The sequence below is a fragment of the Octopus bimaculoides genome, chromosome 5 (genome assembly GCF_046866305.1).
Source record: "Octopus bimaculoides isolate indiv1 chromosome 5, ASM4686630v1, whole genome shotgun sequence".
Classification (NCBI taxonomy): Eukaryota; Metazoa; Mollusca; class Cephalopoda; order Octopoda; family Octopodidae; genus Octopus; species Octopus bimaculoides.
In genome coordinates, this window is record NC_142932.1 from 2,930,298 (window position 1) to 2,947,562 (window position 17,265).

General features: G+C 35.8%; 1 protein-coding gene across 6 annotated transcripts in view; it reads right to left on the reverse strand.

Moving 5' to 3' along the window:
* Positions 1–5,517: 5,517 nt before the first annotated feature.
* LOC106872974 (primary cilium assembly protein FAM149B1) overlaps positions 5,518–17,265 on the reverse strand; it is a 127,050-nt gene continuing 115,302 nt past the window's right edge. For 5 of the 6 annotated variants that reach the window (XM_052967988.2, XM_052967990.2, XM_089351929.1 and 2 more), the window contains 4 exons: positions 15,432–15,560; positions 10,835–10,928; positions 10,337–10,480; positions 5,518–6,332 (listed from right to left, as the gene is read on the reverse strand). In XM_052967988.2, the coding sequence (XP_052823948.1) occupies positions 6,265–6,332; positions 10,337–10,480; positions 10,835–10,928; positions 15,432–15,560 (435 nt within the window). In that variant the 3' untranslated portion in view covers positions 5,518–6,264. The remainder of the gene's footprint in view (positions 6,333–10,336; positions 10,481–10,834; positions 10,929–15,431; positions 15,561–17,265) is intronic. The other variant, XM_052967992.2, reaches the window with a different exon arrangement.

Genomic DNA, 17,265 nt, shown 5'->3' on the forward strand with positions numbered 1-17,265 from the left:
GCTGTCAAGGGGGGGTAACTGCACATATAAATCCAATAGCGGGAGAAAAAATATAGAGAAAGCGGTACAAGGAAAGAAAAGCAAAAATTAAAAAAGAGTAAAAAAGCACCAATTCAACACCAAGTGCCTCAATCGATCGCGGTCTTATCACGGGCGATTTCGAGGCTAAGGCGTTGGAACAGCCAAGCACCCTCACGGACATCACCTGACACCTCAGCAAGGCGAGCCGCCAACGATGACGAAGACTTCGTCGTTAGCTGCCCAGTCCCTCCAAACGTCTCAAACGCCACAGGCTGGAAGAAATAGTTCAGTTGGGGCACAGGGTAACTGGTACTTATTTTATCGACCCTGAAAGGATGAAAGCAAAGCCGACCTCTGCGGAATTTGAACTCAGAACGTAAAGACGGACGAAATATTGCTAAGCATTTTGCCGGAGTGTTAACGATTCTGCCAGCTCGCCGCTGTAGTGTTATTGGTATACTAGTGCGTTCTTTTTGATGGATGTCTGTCACTAGTTTTTCTTGAATCACCGATAGTGCTTCACCAGTTGGGACTTTGGTGAACAGGCTTATCACATCTAGACTCACCATCTGGTTGGATTCAATGGGGGTATTCTTGATCAATTCTGTGAAGTGGATGGAATTCTTCACGCATGATGTTGACTTTCCTGCTAATGGACTGATTATATCCACCAAGAAGCGGCTCAGTGGATGACATGCTGAACCCCTACAGCTCACTATAGGTCTTAGTGGAATACCTTCCTTGTGAATCTTAGGGAGACCGTACATGTGTGGTAGTTTACTGTAGTGTAGAGTCAGCTGTCTGTACTTCATTGGTGTGAAGTGATCCTTGTTCTTGATCAATATCTGTGACAACTTCCTCTCTGTTTTCAGAGTTGGGTCTTTCTTTACTCTACTGTAGCTACCATCACTTATAAGACTTGCCAATTTTTCGGAGTAGTCAGACTTGTTCATCACCACTGTAGCATTTCCCTTGTCCGCCAGGAGAACTATGATGGAATTGTCTCCTTGTAGCCTTTTGATAGCGAACTTTTCTTCCTTAGTGATGCTTGGTTTGGGAAGTTTCGCTTTCTCCAGTACCTGTCTCACCTTCCACCTTAGTTCATCTCCCTGAGCTTTCGGTATCTTTACCGCTATCTCTTCAATAGGGGCTATTATGTCCAACTATGGAATGCGCTTGATGGTTGTCGCAAAGTTGTTTAGTACGGCTTCTTCGGAGTCTTCCAGACGCCGGCTACTTCCATTAATCACTGCTTTCACAGGTGGGTGATGGACTTCAGTCTTCATTCTCTGACCTTTGAGTTTCATAAACTTCTTAATCTGGCGTGTCTTCACCGTTTCAAATTCTTTCATGTACGATTTTCCTAGATCTTGTTGGATTCTCTTTCTGGTGTCATTATATTCAAGCCAGGTGGTATTAGCTTCGAGTCTCTACATCTACACAGGAAAGTTAGATGGTTTGAAAGACGAGCTAGTTTTTGATGGAGTTTCTCTATATGTCTCCAATGAAGTCTAATGTCGGCTCCGTACCGATTAGATAATACAGTTCTATATTTAAGAGATGAGGAATTATTAACATTATTTACATTTGACGGATATTTGTCCTCATTGTGTTTGTTGTTAATTATTAATCAGGTCGCTGCCGTGAATCGAACTCGGAAACTTGGGGTTAGTAGCCCGTGCTCTTAACCACTACGCCATATGCCCGTAAGCAATTCTGGGGTGAATTTTAAGGCTTATAAATCTATTATTTTTCTATCCTTCCTTAATACCGGTTCCCATATGCTATTCATATCTGCACTCGGTCTGCTTAGGAGGTTGTTGTGTCCTAGCATATGTGCTGCTTCTTTTCGTATTTTCCAGTGTTGTTCCCTGTCTATTATTTTAACTTCATCCCACAGGGGGATGTGGTTTCCATTTTTCCATACATGATCAGCTATACCCGATTTATCAATATCTCCTACTATAATAATAGTAACATCGTTAGGAATGAGAACCCAGGTTCGAAATTTCCCCAAGACACCTGACGAAGGCTGGAGGGTATATCAGCCGAAACGTTGTGTTAACAACAAACAAGATGAGGACAAATATCCGTCAAATGTAAATAATATACGGTTTATGTTTATTTTTTATACCCCTGCTCTATAGTTTCTGAGTCATTCTCCTGGCAAATTCTACATAATCAAGGAGTTATTTCAGGATTTGTGCGAGTTGGTTATTTTTACCATGGTAGTTTCTCAACCTATTTTTTTTCTCCGGGTCATAAACCTTAACTAGTAGTTTCAATCAACGAATATTCATAATATGCAATAATTCATATGTCCTGCATGACTCACACAATGATAATTTATTGAATGTACGTATGATGTAAATACAGTGTAATGGTAAATAAAATATTTGGCAATTCAAACCAATTTTACAACCGTTAAGGAGCTTCTATACGGTCCCTCTATCTACAGGAAGTTGGAGGACGCAAATCTCCTGCAAAACTGTCTTCATAAAGAAAAGTAATCGAGGATGCTCCTAAAAATGAGTGGTTTCTTTTGATTATAATTAAGCAACAATCTAAGGCGGCGAGCGGGCAGAAACGTTAGCACGCTGGGCGAAATGCTTCGCGGTATTTCGTCTGTCGCTACGTTCTGAGTTCAAATTCCGCCGAGGTCGAATTTACCTTTCATCTTTTCGGGACCGGTAAAATAAGTACCAGTTGAATACTAAGGTCAATGTAATCGACTCATCCCAATCTTCCGCAAGCTGCCCTTGTGGCAAAAATTTGAAATAATAATTAAATAATCTATTTAGAGCAGTTTGAATGATTCAGTCGTTTTGGTTACGACAAAACAATTCTAATGAGGAAATAGAAGTTATTGACTCCTTGGTTGGTATGTACTATTCTACATACTGCCTTAGATTTATGAAGTCAGATTGTATGTGAAAACAGTGTTGACTCCTGGTAATTTTGTTAATTCTCTCGATAAAGAAGGATGCATTGTAATGATTTTTTTCTCAACTTTCACTGATCTACTAGAGTATTTGAACTGAGTTCTGGAAGCTATTGAAACACTTGTCGATTAAGTAACAATCTTCTGTAATACATGTTATTACATAGTACTTCTATAGTAGTGAGCGGAAAGTCGCAACGGGCCGAGCGGACAGCAGGAGAAATCTTCAGAGGAAGAGCTCCTGCAAAACAAGTGTTTCAGCCCGTTAGTTCTCGACACTCTAAGGGAGTCGAGACCACTTAGGTAGTGACTCCTAGATATCCTTCTACTGTTATTTAAATTCCATCTTCAGTAGTGATTGAACTAGATACTTTTATGTGAGCTTATTGCTCAGTCACACAGATCACTTATAAGTTTTTCAAACTAGGTTTCTTCCCAGAGGTTTGCTGTATCTCAGTTCCATCCATCATTCCTTTTCGCCCATAAACACAGTGAACTCTTTTCAGTTGTCTCCGACAGGCGTTCATCGTCGCTATTCTTTTGCGACTCTTGATTCCGAGGTTACTTAGTAGTTGGCATATAAACGTTGCGACAAACCACCAAGTGCCAACACCCACCGCCTTAGCTATGCGACGGTACCCCTTCTTTGTTAGTTCTTTCACCAGGTCATCATATTTTATCACCGTCAATTGGCATTGTTCCTCTACTCGGCTTTCATAAAAGGCTTATAGGAAAGTGGATTATACATCATTAGATGTATACCTGACTTTCCTATATAAAATCAAGAATTAACGGAACGCTGAACTCCAGACTATCAACACAAACAACATTTATTCAAGGTGGAATATATACATATTTAGCTTTTGTTTGTTGAGATGTCTTCTGTGTGTGTGTGAGCATGGTTGTTGGGACGTTGGTATGCAGATGTGAGCGAGCTGTCTAGCGTAAGTTCGAAAAATGGAGAGAGACAGCTAAACACGTCCTTGCTCAATCGCTGGCCAGCAAGAAAGAGACAGAATGAAGCGGGAAAGCTTGGTTGTTGAATTCCACGCATGCGTGAGACTACGCATGCGCACAGCGTTACTACAGGCTATTAACTCAATCAAGATGATTCTGGCACACAATTTCGACTACAGGACAGTTTCTGGTTTTTGTCCGTTAATATATTAATCAAATTTGGATAGCTTTTGCACCAGTATGGAAGTTCTGCATATATTTCCCATTTCCCTTCAAGTCCGAGTAGGTTTTGTCCAAGCACAACTTTATGACCGAGCATCTTTTTTGATCCAAACTACTTCTTCCCTTCTCTTACAAACATTAGGGCTGAGTTCGTAATTACAGCTAAATTATTAGATGCTACAGTCATATAGTACTACTGTAGTATATATAGTTAGATACTACAATAACATAGTATTTCAGTAAAATATATAATATAATTATATACAATATATTGTATGCTAACAGCTGTCCTCACCTTTTGTAAATTCAGTGCCCTATATGATGACAAGCTGAATCAGCCATAACCCTCCCCTCCTTAAATTTTCCGTGAGGTTTTCAAAAATAAAGTTTAGCATGAATTCCTTGATTTCCTGAAGTGATTTATTTTCAGCATGCCAAAGTGGGAAACACTTCTCTAATGACGTATTTTGGTAATAGTTTTGATGAGTTATCTGCCCTTCCTATTTCAATTGTAATAGTGATAATGAAGATTGGGAATATGTTGGAGTTGTCTCCCCAGCCTGTCAATGTATTATTGCCTACTTTACTAATTATTTTCCATGTGGATGGGAAAGTAATTTCTCTCGCTCATTATTCTACCTTGTCACACAAGTGTACGGCTTTGACTATTCTTTTTAAGTAAATAAAAGTCATGGTTAAGACTATACTTAGTCAAAGAAGGACGATTTAAACATTATTCGATTTGTCACTGTGTCCGCCAAAGATCAGATTAATTTCCCCGCTGTTTGCATGCTTATTTCCTCTTTTACTTTATATTTTGGTGTAGTCCCCTAACGTTGGTAGAGTTTCGTATAAAAGCTTTCTTGCTTACCGTTTTCATTGTCTACGCTTACTGTAGTAATTATTTCATCTTAATTTGATATCAAATTATTAGTCAATTGGAAAATTTATTAAAAACATGAATAGTAGAGTTCAAAAATAATAACTCCTTTTTTAATTCAAAATGCCACCCTTTGAAGTGCCACCCTCTAACATAAAAAATTTCAACAAAAATTTTCATCGAAAAATTTTCATCAAACTTCTCATTTTTGCTGGAAACTTAGTCACTTAATCAAGTCATTATTATCAAATGGTGTGGTTATTCTCTACAGTTTAACTTAAATTAAACACATTATGCATTCCTCACCAAAGGGATACAGTACTTGTCTGTCAGATTACTCTTCATGTGTGAGTCTATATGTACCAATGAGAATAGTTTGTATTGTTTTTGTTTTTATCAAGAAGTTGTTCAAAGGTGTGACTAAATGTTTTTACACTTAAACAGCAAGAGTTCAGAAATAGAAAGAAATTACTTCAAATAAAACAAAGATACAAAATTAAAATATAATAATAGATTCTTCTTTTATTGCTTATTCTACATAACCAATGATTTTCATATGGACTTTCATGTTGGCATTAGTTTAGACAATTTCTACATCTGGTGTTAGTATTCAATGGGTGTGTGTGTATGTGCATGTGTATATGTGTGTGTGCATACATGCATGCATACATACAATCTTTCATTCATTTAAGTAAACACACTCATTCATATCGGTAAATACACACACACATACAGAAATGTACCTAAATGCATATATAGGTATGCACATGCAAACATACATTTATAAAGACATACACACATGGACACATACACTAATATATATATATATATATATATATATATACACACACACACTTAAATGTATATACATATTGATAAACACACAGGTACATGTGCCTTTGTGTGAGTATGTTGGACGGAAACAATGGTACTGAAGATGTTTGTAAAAATATAGAGCAAGAAAAAAAAAAAAAATTAATTGCTTCAGTGATGGTTATGATTAGTTGAATGTGCTTTGTATTTATTTGTTGTCGTTGTTATTGATTTAATCAAAAAGTTTCTCTTTAAAAAAAGAGACAAAGATAGATAAAAAAAAAAACCCCACAAAAACTCTGTACATTTTGCTGAAAGTTACAATAGTTGGAGAATGGTGTAAGCAACATAAGTTTTGGATCTTCATCCCTGCATATGTTGCTGTTGTTGATGATGTCTCTGGAGTTGTAAGGACCCTGAATTGCAAGCATCAAGATTGAACTGTAGTACTATACTGCTGGTTTCTCCGTAAGGGTTTGTTACTGGTTGTAGCTGGAGCTGAAATAGGAGTCAAGTATATAAAGAGTGACATATACTGTGTTCCTGTACATTACAACTCTATAGCAAAGGAGAGGCAGAAAGCAGCAACAAGGCGAAGAAAGCCAAAGATTCAAGCAAAATCATGGAATGAAACAAAAATTTTATTTGTGCTACAATAACTGTTATAATAGGTTAGAACATACACTATTCTACATTGACCATTCAATTAATATCTCATTTAATATATTTGCAATACATATGGTTTAAACCTTTAGCATTCACATTATTTTGTCAAATGTAAGGCTTATTTATTCACATTGTTTTGAATTAATCATGCATTTTGTAATTTTGAGAATTTGATGAGGCAACTGTTAATTTTTAGAATGATAATGTAGGGTTGGTGTGAGATGCCAGATCTGACCAGTTTGAATATAAAATAAGTAGAATAGTCAAGTCAAAGAACAAACAATTCAAATCAGAGAAAAAAAAAACAGAGAGAAAAAAAATGAATGTGAAGATGTGCACAAGAAATATATTAATTTGATGTTCAGTGAAAGGAGAGAGTTGTTAATGTTTTGAGCATAGCTCTTCATTGGAAAGAGAAAAGTCCAAAGAGAAAGAAGGAAGAATAAGGAAAAATTGCCAACAATCCACATGCAATTACATTTCTGAAATGTAACCACACATGGATTGCTGACAATTTTCCCTTATTTTTCCTTCTTTTTCTTTGGAATTTTCTCTTTCTGATGAAGAGCTATGCTTGAAACATGAACTCCTTTCACTGAGCATCAAATTAATGTTTCTTGTGCACATCTTCACATTCATTTTTTTTCTCTCTGTTTTGTAATTGTTTGTTATTTGAATTTACTATATTAGTAATACTGTTGAACATAGGTATTAGTGACATATTAAATGTTTTTAACCAGTTAACTGTGAATTTATTTGAACCCATTTTAGAACTGTTAACAAAGGCTTCTAAATTTTGTGGTTGTTTATTTCCTATTCTAATGTTTAATAAGCATTTTCCTTCAACTAGAACATTTTTATTCCAATAATCATGTAATATTGTTGATAGAGGTTCTAATAAAGATATTTTTATATGTATTTAAATCAATGTTCCAGTGGTGCTGGAAGTTAATTCAAATTTAACCAATTTGTATTGAAATAGCAAGTTGGTGAGCCAGCAGAAACGTTAGCACGCTGAGTGGAATGCTTAGCAGTATTTCGCCTGACTTTACGTTCTGGGTTCAAATCCCGCCGAGGCTGACTTTGCTTTTCATCCTTTCAGGTTCAATAAATTAAGTACCAGTTGCATACTGGGGTCGATCTAATCGACTGGCTCCCCCTCCCCAAAAACATTTCGGGCCTTGTGCCTAGAGTAGAAAAGAATATATATTGATTTAGCTTCAATATTTGATTCATATATACTACTAATAGAATAAAATGAAAATTGAAACTTTTATGATTGGTTAATTGGGTTGAAGATTTATAACAAATTTCAAGAGGATGTAACTCGTGGAAGGAGAAGTAAGATGATATGGAATGAAGTACTGAAGGCCAATCTCAAGACACTGAGCCTTACAAAGGAGATGACAAAAGACTGAGATATCTGGCACCTTGCAGAACTCAAGAAGACCCATCCACCACAGCAGAATTAATACTGGTGATGGTGCCACATAAAAAGTACTGGTGCTGGTGTCATGTACAAGGCACTAATGATGGTGCCAGTGCCATGTAAAAAGCACCCAGTATACTCTGTAAAGTAGTTGGTATTATGAAGGGCATCCAGCTATAGAAACCATGCCAGAACAGATAATGGAGCCTGGTGCCGTCTTCGGCCTTACCAGCTCCTGTCGAACATTCTGACCTATGCCAACATGGAAAACAAACATTAAATGAAGATGATGATGATATCATCATCATATCTTCCATCAAGGTAGAGAGCTGGCAGAATCATTAGTGTGCTGGGCAAAATGCTTAGTGACATTTCATCCATCATTATGTTCTGTGTTCAAATGCTGCCAAAGTTGAGTTTGCCTTTCATCCTTTCGAGGTTGATAAAATAAGTACCAGTTGGACATTGAGGTTGATGTAATTGACTAGTCCCTTCCCCCAAAATTTCAGGATGCATGCATATAGTAATATTTGATATCATAGCCATGCATACATTTGCTAAATAACCAATTTTCCTATATAAATTAATATCTTATCCTAATATGGACAAATTTTTTGTGATGATATAATATTTTTACATAACTTTTCCACTGGTTATTCTATTTTTATATTACTTTTATTTGGATTTGGATCATTAGAAACTTTATTATAATTTAATGAAATTTCAGAAATTTTTGTACTGTTGTTTGATTTTACTGTACCACTAAGTTGTTCAGCTTCTTTAGCATAAATTTAAACATATAACATTGAGTAATGAATTTTTATCATGAAAACAAGCAAGTCACACTTCGTGTGGCATACACATGACAATTTAATCATGTATCAGATGGTCAATTTTATTTGAAACTTTATCTTTTATCATGCCAGTTATTTTGCATCAGTTCCCTAATCCTCAATTCTGACCAATTTTCATTACAAGTTGGAAAAATTTATAAGATGTAATCAGAATATGAAGGTTTCTCTTGAAAAGGTCAGTCACTTAATCAATAATTACCTTTAAAAAAAATGCCACATTCTTCAGAACCAAATAGTTTATTAGGTCATGAATTTTCAATCAATCCATGATCATAGATATAATTTCTGTTTATCATTGTCAGCAATGTTGTATTACATATTACAAAGTATTACCAACAATGTTTTAATGCTCTGGAATATGCATTAAGATGATCAGGGTAACCACATCCCTCACTGAGCATGATCTGGGTCAAATTACTAAAAAAATAGGAGTACTAACAATAAAAATATTTGAGTAAAACTGTTGGTATTAATGGCATTCTTAAAAATAGGAAATATATTTTCCACTTATGTGCTGTGATTTTGTTCCTGCATTTGGAGATGTATTTGTGGATATGATGTCATCTTAATAAGTTCTGAGCAGGTTACTTATTAGTACCTGCTTACTAGGTAGGCACTTTTTAGCCAAGATTTTTGTAATATTATGACAAAATTGATGAAATTATATGATGGAACAACCTTCTGAGAAAATTACTTGATAGGGGTACATTCCAACAAGGAAGCCTCAACGTGATTGTTTGACCTTCTAGAAATCTGATCTCCTTCAAATTACACTAACAACTTAAAATCAAAGGAACATGTAGTACTAGATGCACAATACTTGAGAGACAAATGGGACAATCATGACTAGAACACCTTTCATCACAGAATTGCCCAATCAGGATGAGGATTAAAGAATAATTCATTAGAGATAGTCATAGTGATTCACAACCAATAGCTAACGACTAGTACTTGTAATAGAATACAAAAAAAAAGACACTTTGTCACTCATCCAACTCCCAAAATATAATAAGAGTGAATGCATTTAATATTTACTTAGTCATTTATAAAAGTGAAGGCGCATGGCTTAGTGGTTAGGGCATTTTGGCTCATGATCATAAGGTTGTGAGTTCAGTTCCAGTAATGCATAGTGTCCTTGAGCAAGACACTTTATTTCACGTTGCTCCAGTCCATTTAGCTGGCAAAAATGAGTAGCCCCTGTATTTCAAAAGGGTCAGCCTTGTCACATTCTGTGTCATGCTGAATCTCCCTGAGAATTACATTAAGGGTACACGTGTCTGTGGAGTGCTCAGCCACTTACATGTTAATTTCTTGAGCAAGCTGTTCTGTTGATTGGATCAACTGGAACCCTTGTCATCGCAACCGACAGAGTGCCAGTCATTTATAACCACAAGGTCAATTCCTCTAAAATATTCAAAATTGATATTTAATTCAAAATAAGGTGAATTGAATATACCTGTCACTTTTTGGTGATACCAGCTCATTATTTACAAAATAGAAAAGACAAGAGATAATGGAAATGACACTGTAGTATAGAAACTGAATCTGCCTACCCCATGAAGAACAAATAATTTCTGGGTGGAGTTCATCTGCTTCTGGTATATCTTCTTGGGGTAAAGACATATGTGAATGGATATCTCCACTGACAAAAGGCTGTAGGCTGTTGCCACTGATTCCTAAAGTTACATTTTGACCACCTGAAAGTAAAATGACATGCAAAATGGATACTTCTGGACAGTGGAAATTAAAAGACATAGCCATTAAACTTGTGGTCATTAACGTTGGTAATTATATATTTCACATCTTAAATACAAAACCTGATATAAGGAGCATGCTCCATGTTTTAAGTTTTGCAGACTCTTGTAATAGTTGGAGAAGTAAAACAACAAGTATACCTTTTGCTTTTGCAACTATTACTAATGTCTACTGTAAATCAAAACCATAGCATGGCAGAAAATACAAGTACTAAACATAAATATGTATGTATCTAAGTAAGTGGTTATATGTTAGTTAAATTTATATATCAAACTTGATTCAGCTCAGTTGCTTACCTATCAGTGAATGCCCTCTGCTGGAATTGAGAGTCTGTTGCCAAGGAGGTGTAGAGGACCGACGCATCAACAGTGTACTGAATGGTGTCTCAGACTATAATTTTTAAGGAAAACAACAGAATCAGGGATGACACAGTGCTAGTGTAGTGGCTGTATCAGTATAACACATGAAACAAAATGTATAGTCTTTTTAGGTGACTTAAATAAACATTTTTAATAATATTGGGTTTAAATGAGTAGGAACAAACATATTCCAAAAAGCAAAACTGAAATGCTATAAAATACCATTTCCAAGAGTGTTAGCATTGTAACTGAAATGAATTGGCTTCAGCTTGAAATTAAAGCTAAATCAGTTTTAGAGTTCTAATGAGTTCACAATGAAATATTCAGAAAAATATATTAGAGAGACATTTGTATTGCTGAGTGATAGTTTGACTGAGAGAGAGTAAGACATTGGAGTTACTAATTCCTGGGTTATTTTGGTTTTATATCCAATCTTAAGCATTCTCCTTTGTGTTGAGTGATAAGACTCTTAATTCTAGTTATTTTATTTAATTTAGGTCTCAGGCATTTCTTAGGAAGTTACCTTCTTCCTACAAAATAATTGGTAACATTCTATCCAGAAGCATCAGGGATCATTATTTTCCTCTTATTACTGTCTTAAGATAGTTAATTTTAAATTAAGATAATTATAAAATATATCTCATTAACTATCTCTGAGAATTCACCTCTATTCCATGACTTCATATTACAATATACGAAATTCATTATGTTGATATATTATGTATTATATGCTATAGAATAGGGGTGGATTCCTGGCAATAGTTAAGAGGATATGATTCTTTTGTAATAAACCAACAAGAGAACCTCAGTATAGTTGTTCCAACCATTAGAAATAGCTAAATCTCTATCAAATCACACCTTACAAGCTTAAAATGAGAAGGACACATCTGATTGTAGGTGTACTTGATCAAGGTTCACTTAAGACTAAACAATAAGAACAACAATAGTCAAATTATGATTTTTTTTTAAGGACACTTTTCCAAAATGGAAAGGTTTATGGTTGAATGAATATTAATGGTGCCTACATTTGGCTAAGGTAGTGATAGAGGAGTTGCAGAATCATTCTGCCATTGAGGTCAAATTTGTCTGTCATCCTTTCAGTGTTGATAAAATAAAATACCAGTCAAATTCTGGTTCATTAAAGTGACTTTAACCATCCCTTCTCAAAATTTACGGCCTTGTATCATCATCATCATCATCATCATCGTTTAACGTCCGCTTTCCATGCTAGCATGGGTTGGACGATTTGACTGAGGACTGGTGAAACCGGATGGCAACACCAGGCTCCAATCTAATTTGGCAGAGTTTCTACAGCTGGATGCCCTTCCTAACGCCAACCACTCTGAGAGTGTAGTGGGTGCTTTTACGTGTCACCCGCACGAAAACGGCCACGCTCGAAATGGTGTCTTTTATGTGCCACCCGCACAAGCCAGTCCAGGGGCACTGGCAACGATCTCACTCGAAAATCCTATGGGAGCCAGTCAGGCGGTACTGGCAACGGCCACGCTCAAAATGGTGCATCTCATGTGCCACCTGCACAAGAGCCAGTCCAGGGGCAATGGCAACGATCTTATTTGGCTTGCCGGGTCTTCTCACGCACAGCACATTTCCAAAGGTCTCGGTCAGTAGTCATCGCCTCGGTGAGGCCCAATGTACGAAGGTCTTGCCTCACCACCTCAGCCCAGGTCTTCCTGGGCCTACCTCTTCCACGGGTTCCCTCAACTGTTAGGGTGTGGCACTTTTTCACGCAGCTATCCTCATCCATTCTCACCACATGTCCATACCAGCGCAATCGTCTCTCTTGCACGCCACAACTGATGCTTCTAATGTTCAGCTTTTCTCTCAAGATACTTACACTCTGACGGGTATTCACATTGACATTACACATCCAACGGAGCATACTGGCTTCATTCCTTGCGAGCTTACGTATGTCCTCAGCAGTTACAGCCCATGTTTCACTGCCATGTAGCATGGCTGTTCGTACGCATGCGTCAATGTCAGAAATTTATATTCAACAACTTTAAATGACTAAATGGCAAATGTTAACCCTAGTATACTAATTTGAAACAAAAAAGCTTCAATGAGATAATGTAGGTCTGGTACTTATTTTATTAACCATGAGAGAATGAAAGGAAAATTCAACCCTAACAGGATTTGAACTCTGAAGATAGATGAAAATAAGTTTATACAGCAGTGCAGCACAACAGAAATTAAATTGTATGAGTATAAGACAATAGATCTGTTGAGATTAAGTCTAGCTGGTTTAAACAGTACTCTTGTATGACTGGAACTTTTATCATTTATCTCAGAAGGATGTAAATTAAATTCAGTCTCTGGTAAAAACTAAAATCTGCATGCAAAATAATGTAACTAAATATCAAATGGCATTGCATCAGTTTCACTAATATTTGTGGTTTTTTATTACTTCAATAATAATATGGGTTTCAAAGTTTGGTACTAGAGCAGCAATTTTGAAGGGAGTGGGGTGGTAGTCAAATACATTGAACCCAGGGTATGATTGGTGCTTTATTTTCTTGACCCCCAAATGGACGAAAGGCAAAGTTGACCCTGTTGGTATTGAAACAAAGTTGACTTCAGTAGGATTTAAACTCAGAGTGTAAAGAACCATAAAAAAAAAAAAAAACATCACAAGGCATTTTGTCCAGTGTTGTAACAATTCTGAAATCTGATTAAGCAGAAAGTTAGAAGTTTGGTGGGAGGAAGTCAGACGATTTTATTGACTGGTGTGTAAGAATGGCATTTTATTTTATTGATTCTGAAAGAATGAAAAACGAAGTGGACGACATTGGAATCCAAGACAATTTAACTAAATACCACAAAGTATTCAGGCCATTCCTATTGTTCTTGCAAAACTCAAAGCACTTTTAAATGAAGGATGAAATTCAGACAAAAAGAATTTTATCCAATGCTCTACCAATATTACCATTCCACTTCTTTAATAATAATGGTGTCAAGTTTAGGCTCAAAGCCAGCTGTTTTGAAGGGAGATGGGCAAGGCATTACAGCAATCTCAGAATTAGATTGGCATGTTATTTTATTGATCCACAAATGGTGAAAGGAAAAGTTGGCCTTGCTGGTATGCGAATTCAGAATGTAAAAAGCTAAAACAAATACTGTAAGGCATTTTTATGACTTCAAATGACTCTGTTAATTCACCACAATAATAATGATAATAATTATAATAATAAGGCAAAGATTCCCAAGGACTTTGACATCTAGACAAAGTGTTAAGCACCTAAGGCCAGATACAGTAGCCTTTAAGAGGGACAGACAAAAGTGCCTAATAACTGATGTGACAGTGCCAGGAGATCAACATATTGTCATGAAGGAAAGAGAAAGGGTCAATAAATATGGAAACCTGAAAATAGAAATTGCCAAGATGTTGCAGCCATGTGAGTCAAATATAAAGGTTGTTCCTGTTGTCATCAGAGAATTAGATTCAATACCACCCAAGCTAAAGAAACACCTGGACACCTTAGAAATACCCTTCAATCTTAGTGTGTTGCAAAAATCAGCTTTACTTGGAGCTGCACGTATAGTGTGTAAAGTGCTGTCTGTCTGGGACCCTTATTATGACTTAGACAACACAAATCCTTGGTACACTCTATATTTTCAATCTACAACATCACAATATTATATATTGTGTGATGCCTTCGATGATGATGATGATGATGATGATGATGATGATAAAAATAACAATGATAATAATTCTTTTTTACTAAAGGCACAAGGCCAGAAATTTTGGGGGAGGTGGATAGTTGTTGTCATTGATTCCAGTACTGATAATTATTGTATTGATCCCAAAAGGATGAAAAGCAAAGTCAACCTCAGTGGAATTTGAACTCAGAATGTAAAGAGCCAGAAAAATGCAGTCAATTGTCTGGCAAAGTAATGATTCTGTCAACTCACCATTTTATATAATATTAGAACTAGTAGTAGTAGTAGTAGTAGTAATAATGCTAATAATAATGATTTCAAAATTTGACACAAGGCCAGCAATTTCGGGGGAAGGGGCTAAGTTAATTACTTTGACCTCAGTGCTCAATTGGTATTTATTTTATTGACCCTAAAAGGATAAAAGGCAAAGTTAACCCTTGCAGCATTGGAACCCAGAATATAAAGATGGACGAGATGTCGCTAAGCATTTATCCTGGAGTGCTAATGATTCTGCCAGCTCATCACCTTAATGATAATAATAATAGTAATAAACAACAACAACATCAGCAATTACAATAATAAGCACCTAATACAGCTCAATACTTTTCTCGCCAAATGTGCTAGATTATTACAATGGCATATAAATATTTTATTAATGGTGTAAAATCTTTGAAGACAAAATGTTTGGATTCATTGAGGGGAAAACCTTGACACAAAAAAAAAGAGAAGAAAAAAAGCTCTCTGCAGGTCTTTATCAGAATCTGAAGAAAACATGTCAAGTGAGAGATGTCAACTGTGGGAAGCAACTAAGACTAATATTTCTAATTCTAATATTAAGAATTGAAATCTAACAAACCCGTGTTGTGTTTGGGCGTCCCTCAGCAGAGAGTGCTGATTTCTCCCTATGAAGGAAGGATCCACTTCTCTTGTCTTTGTCTCCGACTGCACTGCTGATACGATTGCTGTTAGAACCCCCCACATACCGCTGAAAATACAATGAGGGACCTTAAAGTTTCACCTTGCATTTTGGCAAAAAAAAAAAAGGATAAGGGAGAATGGTGAGCGAGGGAGATGAGAGACCATGATAGACTGACATTTAAAAATGATAAAAGTGAACAAGAAGGCAAGAAAATAATAAGCCTGAAATGACCACCTCAACAAACTGGACTTTGTAGAATTAATGACATCCTATGTAGACAATATATTCAAGAGTTCAAGGAAAGAAATTTGGAAAGTGGTGATAATTATACATTCTTGAAAACATTACATATCTCATGTAACAGTGCACACACATATGTATACATACACACATCTATATTATAATTCGACTTGTTTGTTCATTCATATGTTATGCTTTGTTAGTGAAAGGGGAGGTAGAGTGAGAGTGACAGAGAGAGGCAGTGTGAGAGTGAGAGAGAGGGAGGAGAAGTAAGAGAAATAGCAGATACCCACTTCCACTAACAACGTGACAGCATGGTGAGTGGCAGTGAGAGGTAAAGAGGAAGAGAGAAACGTTAATGAAATGAAGAGGGGAATTACATGGTTAAAAGTTTGAAGTAAGAGGGAAGGAAAGAGTGAGATATATATATATATATATATATATATATATATATATATATATATATATATATATAGAGAGAGAGAGAGAGAGAGAGAGAGAGAGAGAGAGAGAGAGAGAGAGAGAGGGAGAGAAAGTGTTTAGCAGAAGGAAATTCTAAAATAATATAATATATTATTGTGACTGGAAGTGAAATAACTTGGCAAAATAGCTGTGGATGTTATTTTTAAAAATCTGCAATGGAACTGAAACTAATCAAGTGAAATAAAAACATTGTGTATATTCTCCATATCATTTCATGTACATTAATTGTATATAATTTAAAGTTGTTTCAATAGAATTAAATACTAACAAATGATATATGCATTAAGTATTGTATAGATTGTTACTGTATATTTTTCTATCATTTATATGCAAATCTTCCTATCTTTCTTAAAAAAGTTCTCTTAATTGTTTTCATTCCATGGAATTTCCATGGGTCCTGCTAATATAGTATAAATAAATTAGAATGACATGTGGAAAATAAGATACAAATATATTAAAAACAAACCTGTATATTTTATGTATATTTACTCTGGATAAAAGACCATGTTTTTAGTGGAGCTGAGTATATAAAATTATATATATACATTTTGCCTTCATCAGTGGGTAGTAGAGTGACCATTATGAAAGCATTGCTCCAGTGATTTATGCACATTATATTTCCATAGTGTGACTAATAGATTATATATATGTATATATGTTTATTAAATATGCTGTATATGATTATTTTCATATACACATTTATTATATTAAATCAATGCTGTGTTGGTACTTGTATCATTAAATTCAGACTTTCAGCCCCATACCATTATAGTCTATCTTTTACTTGCTTCAGTCATTGGACTGCAGCCATGCTGGGGTACCACTTTGAAGTGTTTTATTCAAACAGATTGACCACACTATTTATTTTTAAGTCTGGTACTTATTCTATTGGTCACTTTTGATGAACTGCAAAGTTACAGGGACATATATGAACCAGCACAAACAGTCGGAGGAGGGGCATAAACACAGGCACAAAGACACACACACACGCATGCACACAGTTTTCATTGACCAAATTCATTCGCAAGGCATTGACTGGCCTAGGGCT